At 54.0% G+C, this 18,306-nt stretch overlaps 1 protein-coding gene across 1 annotated transcript in view; it reads left to right on the top strand.

Moving 5' to 3' along the window:
* NUP188 (nucleoporin 188) overlaps positions 1–17,970 on the top strand; it is a 41,146-nt gene extending 23,176 nt beyond the window's left edge. The window contains exons 16-44 of the mRNA XM_037494891.2: positions 1,055–1,207; positions 1,409–1,535; positions 1,741–1,828; positions 1,915–1,991; positions 2,662–2,776; positions 4,117–4,237; positions 4,359–4,425; positions 5,119–5,247; positions 6,147–6,286; positions 6,768–6,874; positions 7,712–7,918; positions 8,033–8,202; positions 8,836–8,905; positions 9,344–9,411; positions 9,844–10,039; positions 11,668–11,745; positions 12,069–12,154; positions 12,358–12,503; positions 13,077–13,258; positions 14,236–14,436; positions 14,542–14,634; positions 14,968–15,126; positions 15,432–15,569; positions 16,114–16,188; positions 16,272–16,499; positions 16,637–16,768; positions 16,965–17,038; positions 17,142–17,271; positions 17,372–17,970. Of these exons, the coding sequence (XP_037350788.1) occupies positions 1,055–1,207; positions 1,409–1,535; positions 1,741–1,828; positions 1,915–1,991; positions 2,662–2,776; positions 4,117–4,237; positions 4,359–4,425; positions 5,119–5,247; positions 6,147–6,286; positions 6,768–6,874; positions 7,712–7,918; positions 8,033–8,202; positions 8,836–8,905; positions 9,344–9,411; positions 9,844–10,039; positions 11,668–11,745; positions 12,069–12,154; positions 12,358–12,503; positions 13,077–13,258; positions 14,236–14,436; positions 14,542–14,634; positions 14,968–15,126; positions 15,432–15,569; positions 16,114–16,188; positions 16,272–16,499; positions 16,637–16,768; positions 16,965–17,038; positions 17,142–17,271; positions 17,372–17,548 (3,734 nt within the window). The 3' untranslated portion in view covers positions 17,549–17,970. The remainder of the gene's footprint in view (positions 1–1,054; positions 1,208–1,408; positions 1,536–1,740; positions 1,829–1,914; positions 1,992–2,661; positions 2,777–4,116; positions 4,238–4,358; positions 4,426–5,118; positions 5,248–6,146; positions 6,287–6,767; positions 6,875–7,711; positions 7,919–8,032; positions 8,203–8,835; positions 8,906–9,343; positions 9,412–9,843; positions 10,040–11,667; positions 11,746–12,068; positions 12,155–12,357; positions 12,504–13,076; positions 13,259–14,235; positions 14,437–14,541; positions 14,635–14,967; positions 15,127–15,431; positions 15,570–16,113; positions 16,189–16,271; positions 16,500–16,636; positions 16,769–16,964; positions 17,039–17,141; positions 17,272–17,371) is intronic.
* The last annotated feature ends 336 nt before the right edge of the window (positions 17,971–18,306 follow it).

The raw sequence follows: 18,306 nt of genomic DNA, 5'->3' as shown, positions 1-18,306 counted from the left end.
GAAGAGTTTGGCAGTGAACTTTTGCAGATTTCTGTACACACTCAGCTCACCCTATGGCTTGATTTTATTGCATGGATTGGACTCATTCTTTTTAGTAACTACATAAGTATTGGTGGTTCATAACTTTCTGTCTTTCTCTTATAAAGGACGTTCAGGCTATGTAAGGTTTTTCCCATTACAAGTAATGCTGCATTGTGTGGTATTAAAAAGATGCTATTTTATGCTGGTGGCTTATTCCTAGTACATGGAACCCCCAAGGTGGGAGTCTTGGTTAAAGGGTATCCACACTAAAAATTTTAAATCGATGTCCACTGACAGGTGACATGAAGAAACAAAATGTGATACGCATACACCCTAAAAAGAAAGGGAGTTGAGACACCTGCCACAGCAGGGCTGAGCCTGGAAGACATGACGCTTAGTGAAATAAGACAGTCAGGGAAGGACGTGAGTGCACAATTCTGTTCACATGTGTGTGCAACAGTGTGAATGCACTTCATGCCACTGGACTGTATACCGAGACAGGTTGAAATATGAAGTTGATATATATATTTTATCACAATTTTGGAAAAATAAATAATTAAAAAGTTTGACTAGATAGTGCCAAATTAGATTGTGGAAAAAAAATAGCAAATTATTTCCTGTTGGTGGTGTTTGAGTGACCAATTTTACTTGTGAGATTGTGTGTATTCTCGGTACTCAACCTGCAAAACAGAAGGACCTGCACCCCCTCTGACGCTGCGTCCTCACCGCCCCCGCCTGTGTCCGAGCCTGCGCCTCCACGAGGTGGTCTTCCTGTGGTGATCCTTTGAATAGAAAACCACTTACACTCAGCTGTATTTCAGACACGTGGAAAGACTTAACCACCCCAGATGACGAGAGTTTTTGGTTTTGTTTTGGGTTTTTTTTTTTTTTGCTTTATATTGGAAAAATCTGGGGCAGTATTAGAGACAGGAATCTGTACATCTCTTTGTAACTGAATGTTGGTGTTTGGAACGAGAGTCACCTCATCCCATGGTCTCTTCAGACATTAGGTTAATTTCTCTTCCTCTCTCAGGGGGTCAGACCAACCTTCGCATACCTCAGGGTACCGTGGGCCAAGTCATGCTGGACGACCGGGCTTACCTCGTCCGCTGGGAGTACTCCTACAGCAGCTGGACCCTCTTCACCTGCGAGATTGAAATGCTGCTTCACGTTGTTTCCACTGCAGGTGCGCTCAGTGTGGGGAGACGTCGCTGAGGGAGAGAAAATGGACATGCTGGGAGGATTGGGAGGAGACACAGAAAATTCCATAGTCAGATTTATACCCATCCAGACTGTCATTCGTGCAGTTAGTTTATCTGGGGCTTGGGCTCTCCTGTGAGCTTAAAGGTGTCCTTTTCCGTGAGGTCAGAGCTCTCTGTTCCCGCAGATGTGATTCAGCACTGCCAGCGGGTCAAGCCCATCATTGATCTGGTCCATAAGGTCATCAGTACAGACCTGTCCATAGCAGACTGCCTGCTGCCCATCACGTCCCGCATCTACATGCTGCTGCAGCGGTGAGTGCTCGTACGGCCACCGGACCAGGGCACACACTGTGCTCTGTGGGGAGCCTGGGCGAGCTCTCCCCAGTGGAGGGCTCTCCTGTGTTTGTACATCCCTGCTGAGAGGAGGGACTTTGGGAAGAGAGAACTAGAGGACACTTGTGGTGGGACACGACTGTCACCCACTTTGCTGAGGTTAGTGCCGAGTCTGTCCAATCAGGTTAACAACGGTGATCTCCCCGCCTGTGGACGTCATTGCTTCTTGTGTCAGTTGCTTGACGGTCTTGGCTGCCCGGAACCCAGCAAAGGTGAGGCACCGACTTCCTACCAGGCAGAAAATGTTGCCGTTGGTGTGTACCTGAAGGCACGTGGCCACTCACACATCTCTTTCCAGGTCTGGACTGATCTTCGTCACACCGGCTTTTTACCATTTGTGGTCCACCAGGTCTCCAACATGAGTCAGATGCTCAGGTGAGCCAGGGTGGACAGATTCTCTTCCCAGGAGAGCCATAGAGCTTTCAGTTCTAGGTTAGCTTAGTTTGTTCTAAAGACGCTTCTCTGTGCCCATTTTGCTGTCTGCCCCTTGCTTACTCAGCCCTGTGCATGGAATAGGAGAAGGGCGAGGGAACGGACACCTGGGACTTGGGACACAGAGGTTGCTGTCCACTTAGGTCACCAGCTGATGGTCCATAGTCTTTAAAGCTGGAGGTAGGGGAGGCATTTCTCATCGGCCATCGTCACAGTGGGTCGGTGGGCATGTGCTTTCCACCCTAGAGCATCCACAGTATCTGGGTCCAGGGCCTGGTTTCCTGCCTGAAGCCCTCAGTATTCTGTGCTTTTCCTTGTTTCCTGGGTCCTGGGGCGCGCCTGGGGTCGGCTGTCACTGCAGGCTCCAGCTCACACCAGAGCTTTCCCTCCTTGCTCACTCTTGCTTATGACACTAGCATGTTTTTCTGACATGCGTTCGATTTTATTTATTTATTTTAACTTTAAACTGCTTGAGGTGGTACATTAATAAAATGTTCTTGTTTTCCCTGGGTATAAAGTTGCAGATTAACCACCCGGACAATACAAGAATGCTCTGTGATTATAGTTTCTTTAAACTTTGAAACTGCCCATCATTCTCTCTGTTTCTTCCCAGTGCGGAGGGGATGAATGCCGGCGGGTATGGAAACCTTCTGATGAACAGTGAACAGCCCCAGGGCGAGTATGGGGTCACTGTCGCCTTTCTGCGCTTGATCACCACTCTTGTCAAGGTAAGTCCCACCAGATGCATTGTCTGGAACAGCTGCCTGTCCCTGCTACTGTCATCATCTTGCCTGCAGGCGGAACGTTGTTCTGGAGTTACCATGGAGGGGTGTTTACTGTGTGCCGGGGTCAGAGCACTTTCATCTGTGTTCACATTAATACTCTGCCAGTGTGGCAAGCACAGTGACCGCCAGGCCGTTTTGATGGTGGCCCACAGTCACACACACATTCATCGCGGTATGCACACATCACACTGCGTGTGAGCCTCTGGTAGCTTCTCCGTGAACGTGACGCTTACTGTGCAGCATGCACACTGATATTTTCTAGTAAGTTCATTTTATTTTATTTTTTAATTTAATTTATTTTTAAAAGATTATTTATTTATACAAGCACTGGGTACAGTCAGAAGTGCGGGAGGGTGAGAGAATTCACCAGAGGCAGAGTGGAGAGTAGAACAGGCAGACTGACGAAGTACACTGCTGAGGGGAGCAGCGGGCACAGCAGGAGAGGTCTGTCGCGCCATGTGGGACCTTTGCCCGGTGGCCGGGGATTGAACTGGCACTGCAGAGACTGCGGGCAGCTTCGCAACCCAGCGCTCAACTGCTGTGCCACCGGGGAGGCCCTAAGTTCATTTTATAATCCACCAATGAAACACAGCTCAGTTTGAAAATTACTGGTGTGACTTGGATTTCAGGTTGACCACTTGCCAACTGCAGGTGTAGAACTTCTCAGAACCTCTGTAAGGTGGGGATGATAAATGGTCTCTACCGCATGGAGTTGCTTAGAGGACCACACTTGAAAAGAACTCAGCATTCTTCCTTTCAGTGGGAATCAGCACATGCTTATTAACAAGATAGAAAGAGTCCTGTGGAGAGGTACACAGAGACAGAAATTGGTAAATTTTAAAATCCCCATTTTTAACTTAAGGAAGCTGATGTTAACAAGGAATGTCAGGTCAGAGTATCAGAGACCTTTCCGGTGTTCCTGTGGCAGGGCAGAGGACTGGGGCGAGCTGGGGGTCAGGACGGTAAATCTTGCGGTCTCTAGCATGGCGATCCTGTGTCCCTTGTGTTTAGGGACCTCCCTTTTTCCCAGATTTAGCCTTCACCCCTCTCCTTCCTGTAGGTGTGCTTCGTGACATTGTCACATTCTCTCTTTAGTCCTTTATTCTAGAGAAACCCACAACTTGGACTCCGTTGAGTTTCAGTGTTCTGGTATTTCTTGTTCTCACTGATGGCTAAGGTTTGCCTGGATTTCCCTTGACCGTGATGTTGGAGTTAAATCTTTACTAACTAAATGACTTTTCCCTAAAAGGCATAAGAGGCCCTCATTGCATGGTCTCTTGTAGGGGCAGCTTGGTAGTACCCAGAGCCAAGGTCTGGTGCCCTGTGTCATGTTTGTGCTGAAGGAGATGCTTCCCAGCTACCACAAGTGGCGCTACAACTCCCACGGTGTGAGGGAACAGATTGGTAAGGAAAGGAAGGAGCAGGGAAGAGCTGAGGGATTCTGGCCTCCCAGAGATCTTTCTCTCCCTTTCCTGGGATGGGATCAACACACCAGGTCACATTCCTGTGTCTTTTCTGGGTCCAGGTTGCCTGATCCTGGAGTTGATTCATGCGATACTGAACCTGTGCCACGAGACAGACCTGCACAGCAGGTACGAGGCACTGGCTGCTGAGGCTTGGTGCTCCAGCATGCTGCCTGCCATGCCCTGAGCAGATATGGGCTTCTGCTGTGCAGAGCCAGCTCGTTCTTCCAAGGACCTCACCTTGATGGAGCCTGAGCTTGGTACCCTTGAGTTCTGAGTTGCTTTCCACTGGGCTGCTTACCCTTTGTACCTGCATGGAGAGAAGAGCAAATGAAATGGGCTCAAGATTGTTTCCCGTTAGGTTTAGATTTCTTTTTTTTTTTTTTTATTTTTTTTTTTTATAGAGGCATGTTTTATTTATTTATTTGTTTTTTTTTTTAATAGAGGCATGTTTTATTTATTTATTTGTTTTTTTTTTTTATAGAGGCATGTTTTATTTATTTATTTTATTTGTTTGTTTTGTTTTTACATGCACTGGGTACAGTCAGAAGCGCGGGAGGGTGAGAGAATTCACCAGAGCCAGAGCGGGGAGCAGAGCAGGCAGAAGGACGGAAGTACACTGCTGAGGGGAGCAGCGGGCGGCAGGAGAGGTCTGCGCGCCATGTGGGACCCTCCTCCGGTGACCGGGGAGCAGCCGGGGATCGAACTGGCGCCGCAGAGGCCGCGGGCAGCCTCGCAACCCAGTGCTCAACCGCTGCACCACCGGGGAGGCCCCAGGTTTAGATTTCTGACCCCTCACTCAGAATTGTGTCTGTCTTGTAGTCACACTCCCAGCCTGCAGTCTCTCTGCATCTGCAGCCTGGCCTACACAGAAGCAGGACAGACAGTCATCAACATCATGGGCATCGGCGTGGACACCATCGACATGGTGATGGCTGCTCAGCCCCGAAGGTAGGGCTGCCTCTTTCCCATTCCCCATTTATCTTTCTCATGCCTGAATGTTCTGAGGGCTCTTAATGCGCAGTGGCTTTTTTTTTTTTTTAATAGAGGCATGTTTTATTTATTTGTTTGTGTGTTTGTTTGTTTGTTTATGCATGCACTGGGTACAGTCAGAAGCGCGGGAGGGTGAGAGAATTCACCAGAGCCAGAGCTGGGAGCAGAGCAGGCAGAAGGACCGAAGTACACTGCTGAGGGGAGCAGCGGGCGGCAGGAGAGGTCTGCGCGCCATGTGGGACCCTCCTCCTCAAGTGGCCGGGGAGCAGCCGGGGATCAAACCGGCGCCGCAGAGGCCGTGGACATCTTAGCAACCCAGCGCTCCACCGCTGCGCCACTGGGGAGGCCCTTTTTTTTTAAAGATCATTTATTTATACAAGCACTGGGTACAGTCAGAAGCGCGGGAGGGTGATAGAATTCACCAGAGCCAGAGCGGGGAGCAGAACAGGCAGACTGACGAAGTACACTGCTGAGGGGAGCAGCGGGTGGCAGGAGAGATCTGCGCGCCATGTGGGACCCTTGCCCGGCGGCCGGGGATTGAACCGGCGCTGCAGAGGCTGCGGGCATCTTCACAACCCAGCGCTCAACTGTTGTGCCGCCGGGGAGGCCTTGCAGTGCCTTTTTAAGACAAATCTGTTCTTCCTTGGACGTAGCCTGTTAGACTCCAGTGGCACCGTATAGACTGGCACTTAGCAAAGGGAGTGATTTCCTCCTCCTCTCACCTAGCTTGTGCTAGGGCCTCTAACAGAAGCTGTTGAACTCTGGGATTATGGTTGGAACCTGATTCATAGAGAGCACATATGTGACGAGTGAAGTCATTTGTCTGAATCAACTTTGGTTTCCATTTGGCACCCTAGTGATGGGGCAGAGGGCCAGGGCCAGGGCCAGCTGCTGATCAAGACAGTGAAACTGGCATTTTCTGTCACCAACAATGTTATTCGGCTGAAACCGCCTTCCAATGTGGTGTCCCCCCTGGAACAGGCTCTCACACAACATGGTATGTATGTGTCTTTCAGTCAGCAACACTTCTGTCCCTAGTGCTTGCTTCTGGCTGCATCTTTAAAGGCCAGTAGTAATTTCTGCTTAACTCCTTGAGGCAATTTGGGAATGATCACCAGCTTCCATCCTCGACTTAGAAAGGAGAGGACTGGATCATACTTCTTTTTTGCTTCCCAGTGATGCAGGATGATAGTTAAGAACACATGTTAAAAGCCAGACTGCTTTGGTTCAGGTTTTGGCTCAAACCAGCTATGTCCCCTCTGCCACGTATTTTCTCTGTTCTTAACAAAGCGGGGTGAGATATTTACCCCTAAGTATTGTCTGTCCCCTTGGCTACTAAACACAAGGACGTGTACGGCCCTCAGGCACTTGAGGGTCAATTCCTTCCTATGTTTGTGCCTTTTTGAACAGCAGCTTCTTCTCTTCAGAGCTTGAGTCAGCCCTAGTTGGTGTCTAAACTGGTCCCTGTGCATCTTCAGGTGCCCACGGGAACAACCTGATCGCTGTTCTTGCCAAATATATCTACCACAAACACGACCCTGCATTGCCACGTCTTGCCATCCAGCTGCTGAAACGCCTGGCCACGGTAGGATTACACCTCACCAGCAAAACCCCGGAAACTGACTTGTGCTTGAGTCCACTCTCACCTTCTCCCACAAGAAGCTTATCGCTCGGACTCTTGAGTTGTTTTTTTTCCTTAAAGATTTATTTTTTATGCACACAAGAACTGGGGTACAGGCCAGAGGTGCGGGAGGGTGAGAGGATTCACCAGAGACAGAGTAGGGAGCAGAACAGGCTGATTGACTGAAATACACTGCTGAGGGGAGCAGCGGGGAGACAGGAGAGGTCTGCTGCGCCATGTGGGTAGTTCCCTGGCTGGGGATCAAACTCGTGCCACAGTGGCTGCGGATAGCTTTGTAGGTTGCGTCTTAATCCCTTGCACCACCAGGGAGTTCTCTCACATATCCTGATTTATCTGAACGGTTTTCTCTTGTAAGCAGTGCTGCAGTGACCATTTTTATCCATAGGAACTCTGTAAACTTTTATTTACAGAATTCAGTGAATATTTTAATTGTTGTTAGACATTTCCAAATTAACCTCCAGAATGGATTGTAGCAGTTTATATTCCTAACACAAAATCTTGTATCCTTACTTTCAAAATGACTTCATTTCAAAATGCCCAGTCTAATAGGCAAATCAGTATAACCTCATTTTTCACTTTGCATTTATTTAACCATGAAGGGCATCTTTTGATGTAAATTACTGTTTCATCTTCCGCTGTAGTTTTTGGGGTGTTGTCCCTTCCGACCCAAAGTTGTAGGTCTGGGTGTTTCTCTTCCCCTCCGTTTTCTGAGCATTCTCCAGCATCCTCTGCTGGCGCCTGGAAGTGGTGCTCTAAGTCCCCGTGTCCTGGTCTCGCCAGGTGGCCCCGATGTCCGTGTACGCGTGTCTGGGCAACGACGCAGCTGCCATCCGCGATGCCTTCCTGACCCGACTGCAGAGCAAGATTGAGGACATGCGCATCAAAGTCATGATTCTGGAATTCCTCACGGTTGCAGTGGAGACTCAGCCAGGCCTCATCGAACTGTTTCTGAATCTGGAGGTGAAGGATGGCAGTGACGGCTCCAAGGTGAGTCTGCACTGGGACCACGCTGGGAGCTGGCTCCGCGGGAGGGGTGCTGGGCTCTGCAGGTGAGGGGCCTGGCAGTGCTGTGGGGCTGATCTCCGCCTGGCTCTCTCACAGGAGTTCAGCCTTGGAGTGTGGAGCTGCCTCCACGTCGTGCTGGAGTTGATCGATTCCCAGCAGCAGGATCGGTACTGGTGCCCACCACTGCTGCATCATGCAGCCATTGCCTTCCTGCATGCCCTGTGGCAGGACCGCCGGGACAGTGCCATGCTGGTCCTCCGAACCAAGTGAGCCTGACAGTAGGAATTCCTTATCCTCTAGTGACTATGTCACTTCCAGTATCAGAGGTGTGTCGTGACAGCTCCTGGGGAATGCACACAGGAAGTGCCAGTGCCAGCCTGTGTGCAGGGGTCCAACTCATTCTTTCCAGTGCTGCCACCAGCAGTGTCGTTTTCTCCCTGCGGGGAGGATGTGCTTAGCATAGAGTTCCTGGCATCTTCTGCGAACCCCTTCAAACCCACTATTCTGAGAAACAGTAGGCGCCAATGAGACTAGTTTGTTCAAGCCACTGCATTGAAGAAGACACCCTGTTCTTCTGGACCCTGTTTGCACAAGGGGAAGGGACCTTAAAGTCGCCGTGTGGTCATCTGCCTCCTCTCTTTCCCCTCTCTCTCCTTTGTGGGGCTTTGGGAAATACACAGTGAAATGAATCATGAGGATTTTATTGGTCAACTTTATGATATACAGGTTTATAGGAGAAAAAAGACTCGCTCTATGGGAAGCCCCATGTTGATCTGGCAGCAGTTGATCTAGGCGTCACTGTTCCATCGGCACTAGCTGTGTGGAGAGAACCACGCGGCGGGGAGGGAGCAAAGTGTGTGCGAGAGAAAGTGATTTCCAACATGAATTTTCTTTTTTAGACCCAAGTTTTGGGAGAATTTAACCAGTCCACTGTTTGGAACGCTTTCTCCTCCCTCTGAAACATCTGAGGTAAGCTGGGGCTGCTGGCGGGGGCGATCTGTCAGCGGGTGGGGATGCGACTGGAAGTCCTAGGGAGGAAAGGCAAGACTGAGAGACTGAGGTGTAGAAAATGAGTCCCTCCCCAGTTCATCAACCAGGATGTTTTCTTCGTTAGAAGCTTCTTTCTCAGACAAGTGCTTGCTTCCTTTCCCCCTGATGTCTTGCTTTGGGAAGGAAAGTGGCACGCCCTGCCCTGGCGGTGGCACCGGCGTCTTCTCCACTCCCTTGGGGACACTGTGGACCTGACGCTTCTGCTCTTGCAAGTCAGATGCGCTTTCACGTCCGATAGGGAATGTGCTTTCTTGTTTTCCAAGTATTGGGCCCCCGTCCCTGTCCTGTTCCCATGTGGGGAGAGCAGGGAGGAGGTTCTCCTCGTGATTGGTGTCTGCTCTGCTCTCCCCTCCACAGCCCAGCATCCTGGAAACCTGTGCCCTAATCATGAAGATAATTTGCTTGGAGATACACTATGTAGTTAAGTGAGTCCTTTCCCCTTCTGAGATTTAAACTCAAGGCTGAGGGTGGGGGAGGGCCATGGTGGCCTATCACTGGGGGCGTGCTCTGTGAGCCAAGGCAGAGGTGAGAGCTGGTTGGGGGCCCTTTGTGGAGGGCCACTGAATTGTGTCCCTGGCCACTCCGTTGATGGCATTTATGATTGTCAGAAAGAGTTATGGTGACGCAAACTCCATGTGCTCAGGATTTTATGGAGGAGGAATCCTGGAAAAGGCCTCACCTAACCCATTATGTTGAGCGAGAAGTAGGAGTCCCACACATTGGAGGTGATCCCGGAGCCGTCTGCCTTTAAGCCCATGTGAGGTTGCTTTCTCTGCCTCAGCAAGGGTCTGTGCCCATTATCTTCCCCTCTGCTTTCACAAACCAACTGTAGGTTTTGTTTTTCCTTGACACCCCAGGGGCTCATTGGACCAGTCACTGAAAGACACGCTCAAGAAATTCTCCAGCGAGAAGCGCTTTGCCTACTGGTCAGGGTACGTCAAGTCCTTGGCGGTTCACATGGCCGACACGGAGGGCAGCAGCTGTACCTCCCTCGTCGAGTATCAGGTGCTGGTCTCCGCCTGGAGGATGCTGCTCATCATTGCCACCAGTCACGTAAGAACCGCCTCGGGACTGTTTTCTCTTTGGTGTCTTAGCAACAACGTGCTGGGACGCCTGACAGATACAGCCCCTTGGGATGAAGAATGAGTCAGGGTTTTCCCTGGGGTGCTAAACTAGAACAGGTTCTATGCCCAAAGATTGGGCTAGTAGTAGGGGTACTTGATGGTGTTGGTTCCAAGATACCTGTAAGAAAAGTCCAGAAAAGTCATCTTAAACCGCTCTAGACATTTCTCAAAGCCACCTGTGGCTATCTTTGTGCCTGTGGCTAGGCTTTAGGGACCCCTTCCTTCATGTCCCTCTCATGCACTTGTGTAATTGCCTTCTCGTGCTGTGTGCCTGGTGGATGCCGGATAAATACTTGTGGACAAGTCAGCAGGCAGCTGTGACAGCTGCAGTAGCCCCCTTTCAAGAAAGCATTTTGTTTTCATTGATTCTAGAAACTGCATTTTCTGGTCTGAGAAAAAGAGCAGAGGCCTTGTCTCTGCCCTGCGTGTCTCCTGAGAGTCGCAGCTGTTTTTAGTCGACGTTTGGACAGACTTTGCCTGTGTTCTTCCTTGACTTTCTGTGTGCGTGCGGTTTGGCACTGCCATGCTGGTGTGGGACTGTTCTTCCTGGGAATCCAGATCAGTGCCTTGACTTTGTTAGTGACTTCAGTGTGATCGGTAGGCCTCCCTCTCACATGCGATGGGAGGCTTTCCCTGTGCCAGAGCGCCGGTGCACCTGCCGCTGGAGCTGTGCTGCGGCACATGGGTTTGAACCCAAGACTGCAGACACACCGCTAGGCTCAGCCATCCTTGGGAACTGGTTGATTCCCCAGGGTACAACCAGTGTCTCTTGCCTTTTAGGCCCTAGCTAGGCACACCAGTGCTTGAACTGTAGCTCTGAAAATCTCACTTTCCATTTTCCCCAGGAAACCTATCTGGTTAAATCCAGAAGATCAATCATTTATTCATTCATTTAATGGGTACTAATGAAATGTTTAGCATGTGCCGGGCACAGGGCCATAGCAGTGATGAAGGCAGATAGTTTCTGATCTCGTGAGGGAGGCAAATGGCAAACAAATTCATATAAAACTTTGAGGTTGTGCTCATTCTCTATGAAGGAGATACTCAGGATGCTGTGGTAGTGATGGTTAACGTTCGGTAAAAGTAATCAAGGAGCCCTCTCTGAGGAGGTGATATCCAAGTGTGAAGAGGCTTGGTAGGTGGACAGACTGGAAGAGAGTGGTCTAAGCAGATGGAGTCACAGTACAAAGATCCAGAAGTGGGAAAGAGCCTGACATGTTCAGGGGAAAGGGAGGAGGCCTGTACTCCTGGAGCAGAGTGAGCACAAGTTGGGGTGATACCAAAACCCACTGGACAGATCTGGTGGGGCCTCCCAGGCTGTGCATGGGGAAGTGCCTTCAGACCCTCTGAAGGGTCTGAGCAGAGTAAGGATATGGTCAGGAGGAGGTGAACCTGGGCTTGAACCTGACTGTACCTAAGGGTGGACAGAAAAGCCCCAAGGCCCTTGAGGCCCACTTAAATCCCGAGACAATGACTTTTCAGCGGTTCATTGTCAGAAAGAGGACCCTATGTCAGAAGTAGTTTCCCTGTTCACATCACTTTCCTGTTCCTTTGCAGGCTGAGATAATGCACTTGACCGACTCTGCAGTGCGTCACCAGCTCTTTGTTGATGTGCTCGACGGAACCAAAGCGTTAGTAAGTGTGTCTGGGAGATTTCACATCCCCCAGGGTGGAGGTCTCCGAGGTCACGTGGCGTCATGAGTCTCCAGCCTTGCAGGCGGTCAAGTCAAAGGCTCCTTTGGCTGGGAGGTCTGAGGCTGCAGTGGGGAGACAGGTTACTGCTGCCAGGCCAGTCCCTGGCCTCCCTTGGGGTCCTCTTCCCCCTGGGTCCTCTCCCCCCGGGACCCACCCCCGTGAATGCACTGCTGGGAGAAAAGGGTGTGAGGCTGAAAGGTGCTCTGTGGATGGATCTCAGATCCTCCCCGCTAGCCAGCTCATAGGCTCCTGTCTCCCCTCAGCTTGTGGTCCCAGGCTCCGTGAATTGCCTGCGCCTCGGCTCCATGATGTGCACGCTGCTGCTCATCCTCCTCCGGCAGTGGAAGCGGTGAGCTCCTGGACATGGGCCCCCTGGGTCCTCTTCACTGACTCTTTACCTTCCCAAAGGGGAGAAATTGGGTATGGATGGGTCAGCTCCCCACCACAGGCAGCAGGGCTGACCACAGATAAGGATGTGAAGCAGGCTTCCCACGAGTGTCCTGAGATACGGAGCAAGGGTCTCCTGCCCCCTCTGCCCCTTGTCACCTCTAGAGAGTTAGGGGCCGTGGACGAAGTCCTTGCCCCCTTGACGGAGATCCTGGAGGGAGTTCTGCAGGCTGACCAGCAGCTCATGGAGAAGACCAAGGCCAAGGTGTTCTCAGCGTTCATCACAGTGTTGCAGATGAAAGAGATGAGAGGTGAGAGCCAGGGGAGTTTGACCCCACTCCTGCCGGCTGCTCACCAGAACAGGGCTTCCTCCTGCTCAGAGCTAGAGGTCATCCCTGCGAGGTTTGAGTTCTGGTTTGGAAGTTTTGTTTTTTGGTTTTTTTTTTTTTTTTTTTTTTTAAGATTTATTAATTTATTTATACAAGCCCTGGGTACAGTCTGAAGCGTAGGAGGGTGAGAGAATTCACCAGAGCCAGAGCAGGGAGCAGAACAGGCAGACTGATGAAATACACTGCTGAGGGGAGCAGCGGGCGGCAGGAGAGGTCTGCGCACCATGTGAGACCCTCGCCCGCGGCCGGGGATCGAACCGGCGCTGCAGAGGCTGCGAGCAGCTTCGCAGCCCAGCACTCAACCACGGGAGGCCCGGGTTTGGAAGTCTTTAAGAAAACTTTTCTCCCCAACCTGCCTCCCCTCTTCCCATGGGAGATTTGCCCCCTCCTGGCCCATATCAGGGATTCCCATCGCGTGCCTAGGGGAGAGACCATGGTGGGCGGTGGGAGGTGGCACGGTGGGCCTGACCACGACCCCTCCTGTCTGCTCTGCAGTGAACGACATCCCCCAGTACTCCCAGCTCGTGCTGAATGTCTGTGAGACCCTCCAAGAGGAGGTGATCGCACTCTTCGACCAGACCCGCCACAGTCTGGCGTCAGGCAGTGCCACGGAGGACAAGGACAGTATGGAGACTGACGACTGCTCACGGCCACGGCAGAAGGACCAGCGAGATGGGGTGAGGGTGCACCCCGGAGAGCTGTGCAGCTGCTCTGCGCCAGGCCCTGGGGGTGATTAGCAAATGGGACAGAATCGCTGCACGCACAGAGTGCACTGCCTCCTGGAAAAGTCTGACTCAGAGGCAGCGCAGACAAGCATGGGGGGAGAGGAGAACGTAGAAGCCTGGGCTTCTCACCTACGCTGGCAGCATCCGTAGAGTCAGGCAGGGCACAGCGAGCGGGAGGGGTGAGCATTGCCTGGCAGCCTGAGAAGGACAGGTACGAGCAAAGGTGCGGGGAGGCAGCGGGGCTCTCGGCTCTGGGTCTCACGTGACAGGGAACCACGTAAGGATCGTAAGCGGGGGAGACAGCGGTTGGATCTGTATCTAGCAGGGTTACGGGGAGCAGAGTGGGGTGGTGTGTTGAGACGGGGCCATGGCCTGTGAGTGGGCCTGGCAGTGAGCGCCTCTGTCATAGCCAGCCTTCTTAAATGAGTGGAAGTGAAGATTCCGCAGGCTCTGCAGGCCATCAGGGTGGGCAGCAGTCAGAGCTAAGTCTGAGTCTGCGTGCCCGGGGCACCTTGTAAAGTGTGACTGAGCTGTGGGCCAAGATCAGTGTGAAAGGCCGCTGTCTAAGGAGTCAGTGAGAGGGTCGGAAAGGAGGGAGAAGAAACTCCTAGGAGGTGCAGCAAGAGGGGTGCCCGCTTGTGAGCGAGTGAATTTAGAAGTGGGCGGCCTGACCAGATGTGGGCGGCCGTCTCCGATGGCAGTTGGGTGACTGGCGTGGAGAGGTCATGAACGTGGGCAAAGTTGCTGTTCTAAGAGGGCAACTTGGGAGCAGGCGGGATGGGGAGAGATCTGAGTTCTGTCTGTCACGTTCACTTGGAGGTGTGGGTGTCCCCGTGCGGTTGTGGGGACAGGTGCTGGGTTGGCTCCCCCCACCCCCGCCCCGTTGCTCTTTTTCCTTTTTACCCACATTTGCCCCTGGGCCCCAGCAGGTGTGTGTTCTGGGCCTCCACCTGGCCAAGGAGCTGTGCGAGGTAGATGAGGATGGTGACTCATGGCTGCAGGTGACCCGCAGGCTCCCCATCCTGCCGACCCTCCTCACCACCCTGGAGGTGAGCCTTCGCATGCGGCAGAATCTGCACTTCACCGAGGCCTCACTGCACCTGCTCCTCACTCTTGCTCGCACACAGCAGGTAGGAGGCCGGGTGGGGCCTGTCACCACCACCTGTTATCCCGGAAGCTGCTGGGCTGGGTGGCCGCCGGCAGGTTCCCTCTCCTTCCATGTCTTTCCCTCCCAGGGAGCCGCAGCAGTGGCAGGAGCCGGCATCACCCAGAGCATTTGTCTGCCCCTCCTCAGCGTGTACCAGCTCAGCGCCAATGGCGCGGTGCAGGTGAGCACCAGGACCCTGCGCTGGCCAGACCGCAGGTTCTAAGACAGGTGCCCCGCCCCCACCCCTTAGGCTTTCACTTGCCCAGGAAGAAGTGGCTTAAGTGACTCGTCTAAGGACGGATGGTACAGAATCCTTCCCACCCCCATGCTGAGATAAGCTTCCCACCCTCCAAGGAGATACTCGGACGACGGTGCCCTCTCCTCAGCCCTTCTCCTCCAGGCAGTGATTGGCCCCTGCTGATTTTCTCCTCTGAGCAGCCAGACGGCCGTAGCTGCTCTCCCTATCAGCTGGCCGCGGTGCTGCCCTGACCTGATCTGGCCCACTGTGTCTTAGACACCTAGTGCCTCTCGGAAGTCCCTGGACGCCCCCTCGTGGCCGGGGGTCTACCGCCTGTCCATGTCTCTGATGGAGCGACTCCTCAAGACTCTGCGTTACAACTTCCTGACTGAGGCCCTGGATTTTGTGGGGGTTCACCAAGAGCGGACCTTGCAGGTGGGCTGCCAGTAGTGTGGGTGGCACTTGGGGAAACAGAGGGTCCCAGCCATTCCACACTTGAGGCTTGGCAGTGAGGGGTGATGGAAGCCCCTAGTTCTGAGGCGCCCTAAGGATGACTGGCTGGTGGCAGCCAGAGCACAGGTGCCCTACTGAGGGGCGTGGTGGGGTCAGCAGAGAACCTTGTTCTCAGAACGCCAAGGCACCCATTTTGCTGCCTCCTAAGAGTGTTTGTGGGCCCAGGACCTGTGCTCCCCATGGGAAGGCGGGTCCCTAAGTCACTGTCCTTCCTGGGTCTCCCCCAGTGCCTCAATGCAGTGAGGACAGTGCAGAGTCTAGCCTGCCTGGAAGAGGCGGATCACACCGTGGGCTTCATCCTGCAGCTCTCCAACTTCAGGAAGGAATGGCACTTCCACCTGCCGCAGCTCCTGCGGGATGTCCAGGTGCAACCCCGCCCGTCTCTGGGAGGGTCTGGGGCTCTGCTCGGGAACAGGCAGCAGCAGGCACTCTGGGACACCCCAGTGACTTGCAGGCCTGTTTTGGTGCATGGGCTTTCTCGGGCAGCATGGGGTTGGTGCGTTCCTGTTGCCTCCTCTGGAGCTAGTTTCCTTCCACAGTGAAGGGCAGCCTCTGGGGTAAGAACGTGGGGTCTGTCAGAGGCACCTCGGTTCACAGCCCTGGGAAGTGGAGACACAGGCTCTGGAGTCAGGCACCTCGCGGTGGTGACCTTGGCCAAGTCCCTCCTCTCTTTCTCAGCCTTTTCCTAGTGTAAAATGGGAAAACAGCCCCCATCTTAGTTACTTCCTCAGGACCTCACACCGTCCCAGGCACGTCGCTGGGTCCTGAAGCAGTCCTGGCACCTGTGGGCCGGGGTTTGCCGCTGGAGAGTGTAGAGGGCGTGTCAGAGTGCTTAGTGCAGAAGGAGGGGGAGCCCATGCTTGGCTGGGCAGCTGCCTATGACCCTCATCCCTCTGCTCTTCGCTTCAGGTGAACCTGGGCTACCTATGCCAGGCCTGCACCTCCCTCCTGCACAGCCGCAAGATGCTGCAGCACTACTTGCAGGTAACCGCCCTTCCCCCCGTGGTGCCCTCAGGCCTCGCCCCTGGAATCCCTGTGTTCTATCTGCACTTCCTGTCTCTCCCCAGAACAAAAATGGGGATGGCATCCCCTCAACTGTCGCCCCCCGAGTTCAACGACCACCCACAGCTGCCCCTGCTGCCCCCTCCTCCTCCAAGCAGCCCACTGCCGACATAGAGGCCGCCGAGCAGCGGGCCCTGCATGCAGTCCAGTACGGGCTGCTCAAGATCCTCAGCAGGACCCTGGCGGCCCTGCGCCACTTCACCCCGGACGTCTGCCAGATCCTGCTGGATCAGGTACCGGCCTCCAGTCTCCATGCTACGAGCCTTGGAAGTTTGCGCCATGCTGCGCCCCGCCCTTGCAAACTCACTGGCTGGATCCTTAGTCCTAGAGCCCCATCTAGGCCCTGAATCGCTCTCGTCTTGCCTTGCAGTCCCTGGACCTGGCCGAATACAACTTCCTGTTTGCTCTGAGCTTTACCACTCCCACCTTTGACTCTGAAGTGGCCCCCTCCTTCGGGACCCTTCTGGCCACAGTGAACGTGGCCCTAAACATGCTTGGAGAGGTAAGTTGGGTGTTGTCAGAGCTGGCCTCCCGCCCCCAGCCTCCTGCCCACACCTTGGGCCTGGTACGTGGCTGCTGAGCCCGAGGCAAGTGTGGGGCCCGCCTGTGAGGATGCAGTGGAGTCATGGACAGGACTATTCGGCAGTGAGGTCCCTGCCACCATATGGCTTTACTGCCTCTTGATTCTCTTCCTCTAGCTGGACAAGAAAAAGGAGCCCCTCACCCAGGCCGTGGGGCTCAGCACTCAGGCTGAAGGGACCAGAACGCTGAAGTGAGCAAGTCCTCCTGGGATGTTTGGGGTGGGGCAGTCACGGGCAGCTCCGTCTTGGCCCAGCGGCCCTTCACCACAGCATCCAATCCTGCCCCTTCTCCAGGTCTCTCCTGATGTTCACCATGGAGAACTGCTTCTACTTGCTCATCTCCCAGGCGATGCGCTACCTGAGGGACCCAGCCGTGCACCCCCGGGACAAGCAGCGCATGAAGCAGGAGCTCAGCTCGGAGCTGGTAGGAGTAGACCCGGGGCCCTGACTTGGGGGCAGGGCAGGGGGGAAGAACCCTGGGGGCCCGCCGGACACAGCCTCGTGAGCTGCCTCTTCTCTCCTAGAGCACGCTGCTCTCCAGCCTCTCGCGCTACTTCCGCCGGGGAGCTCCCAGCTCCCCTGCCACGGGCGTCCTCCCCTCGCCGCAGGGCAAGTCCTCCTCCCTGTCCAAGGCCAGCCCTGAGAGCCAGGAGCCTCTGATCCAGCTGGTGCAGGCCTTTGTCCGCCACGTGCAGAGATAGGGCAGGGGCCCGCCGCCCGCCTGCCCGCCACCAGCCTGCGCGGCAGCCCCGGGCAGTGGGGTTGCTGCTGGCCTGCCACCCCACCTGGGACCGAGAGCAGCCTCTCCCCGCGTAGCCGCGACTCCGACCACCCGCCCACTGGCGTTATTTTTGTAATAGATCGAGAGGTCAACAGCAGGGGGGACGAGTTGGCTGTGCTCACGCTCTCGCGTTCAGAATGCCCCAGAGGGGTGCTCCTTCCCTTCAGCCGTCCTCACAGGACTTGACTGCTCGGGGGGCGGGGGAGCCAACGTCACGTTCAGTTCAGGAGAGTCTTTGCACGGGTTTGAAAATCTGTTTTCCATGCTCTGTTCTTGCAGTTTTTTGGTAATACTGTGGTCTATTTATACAAATATTAAAATACTGTTTATAGATGGCTGTGTGCTGCGAGTTCAGGGCCAGAGCCACTGGCCAGTCCTCTGAGCCAACCCGCTTCCTCAGCCGGGGGCCCGGAGGAGCCTAGGAGGCGCGTTGGTGCTGACTGCTGTGCTGTTAGTGTTCCTGGCCGCAGGGCGCCGGTGGACACTCAGCTTTTCCCTTCCTTGGCACGCAGGTCTTGTTCACCCCCCTTCCATTTACCAGCTGGCTCAGCTTATCACTGGGTGGAGCCTTTCTTGAAGCTCCACTCCTTCCTATTTATAGCTGGGCCCCTGCTCTCCATCCCCACCCAGAAGTCCAGCGTTGGGCCTACCAGCCCTTGGCCTGCTCAGGACCTAGTC

Source organism: Talpa occidentalis, unplaced genomic scaffold (assembly GCF_014898055.3).
Source record: "Talpa occidentalis isolate TD23 unplaced genomic scaffold, MPIMG_talOcc4v2.1 talOcc4.7, whole genome shotgun sequence".
NCBI classification, from domain to species: Eukaryota; Metazoa; Chordata; class Mammalia; order Eulipotyphla; family Talpidae; genus Talpa; species Talpa occidentalis.
Note: the sequence above shows the minus strand (reverse complement) of the source record. Positions and strands in the feature narration are given on the sequence as shown.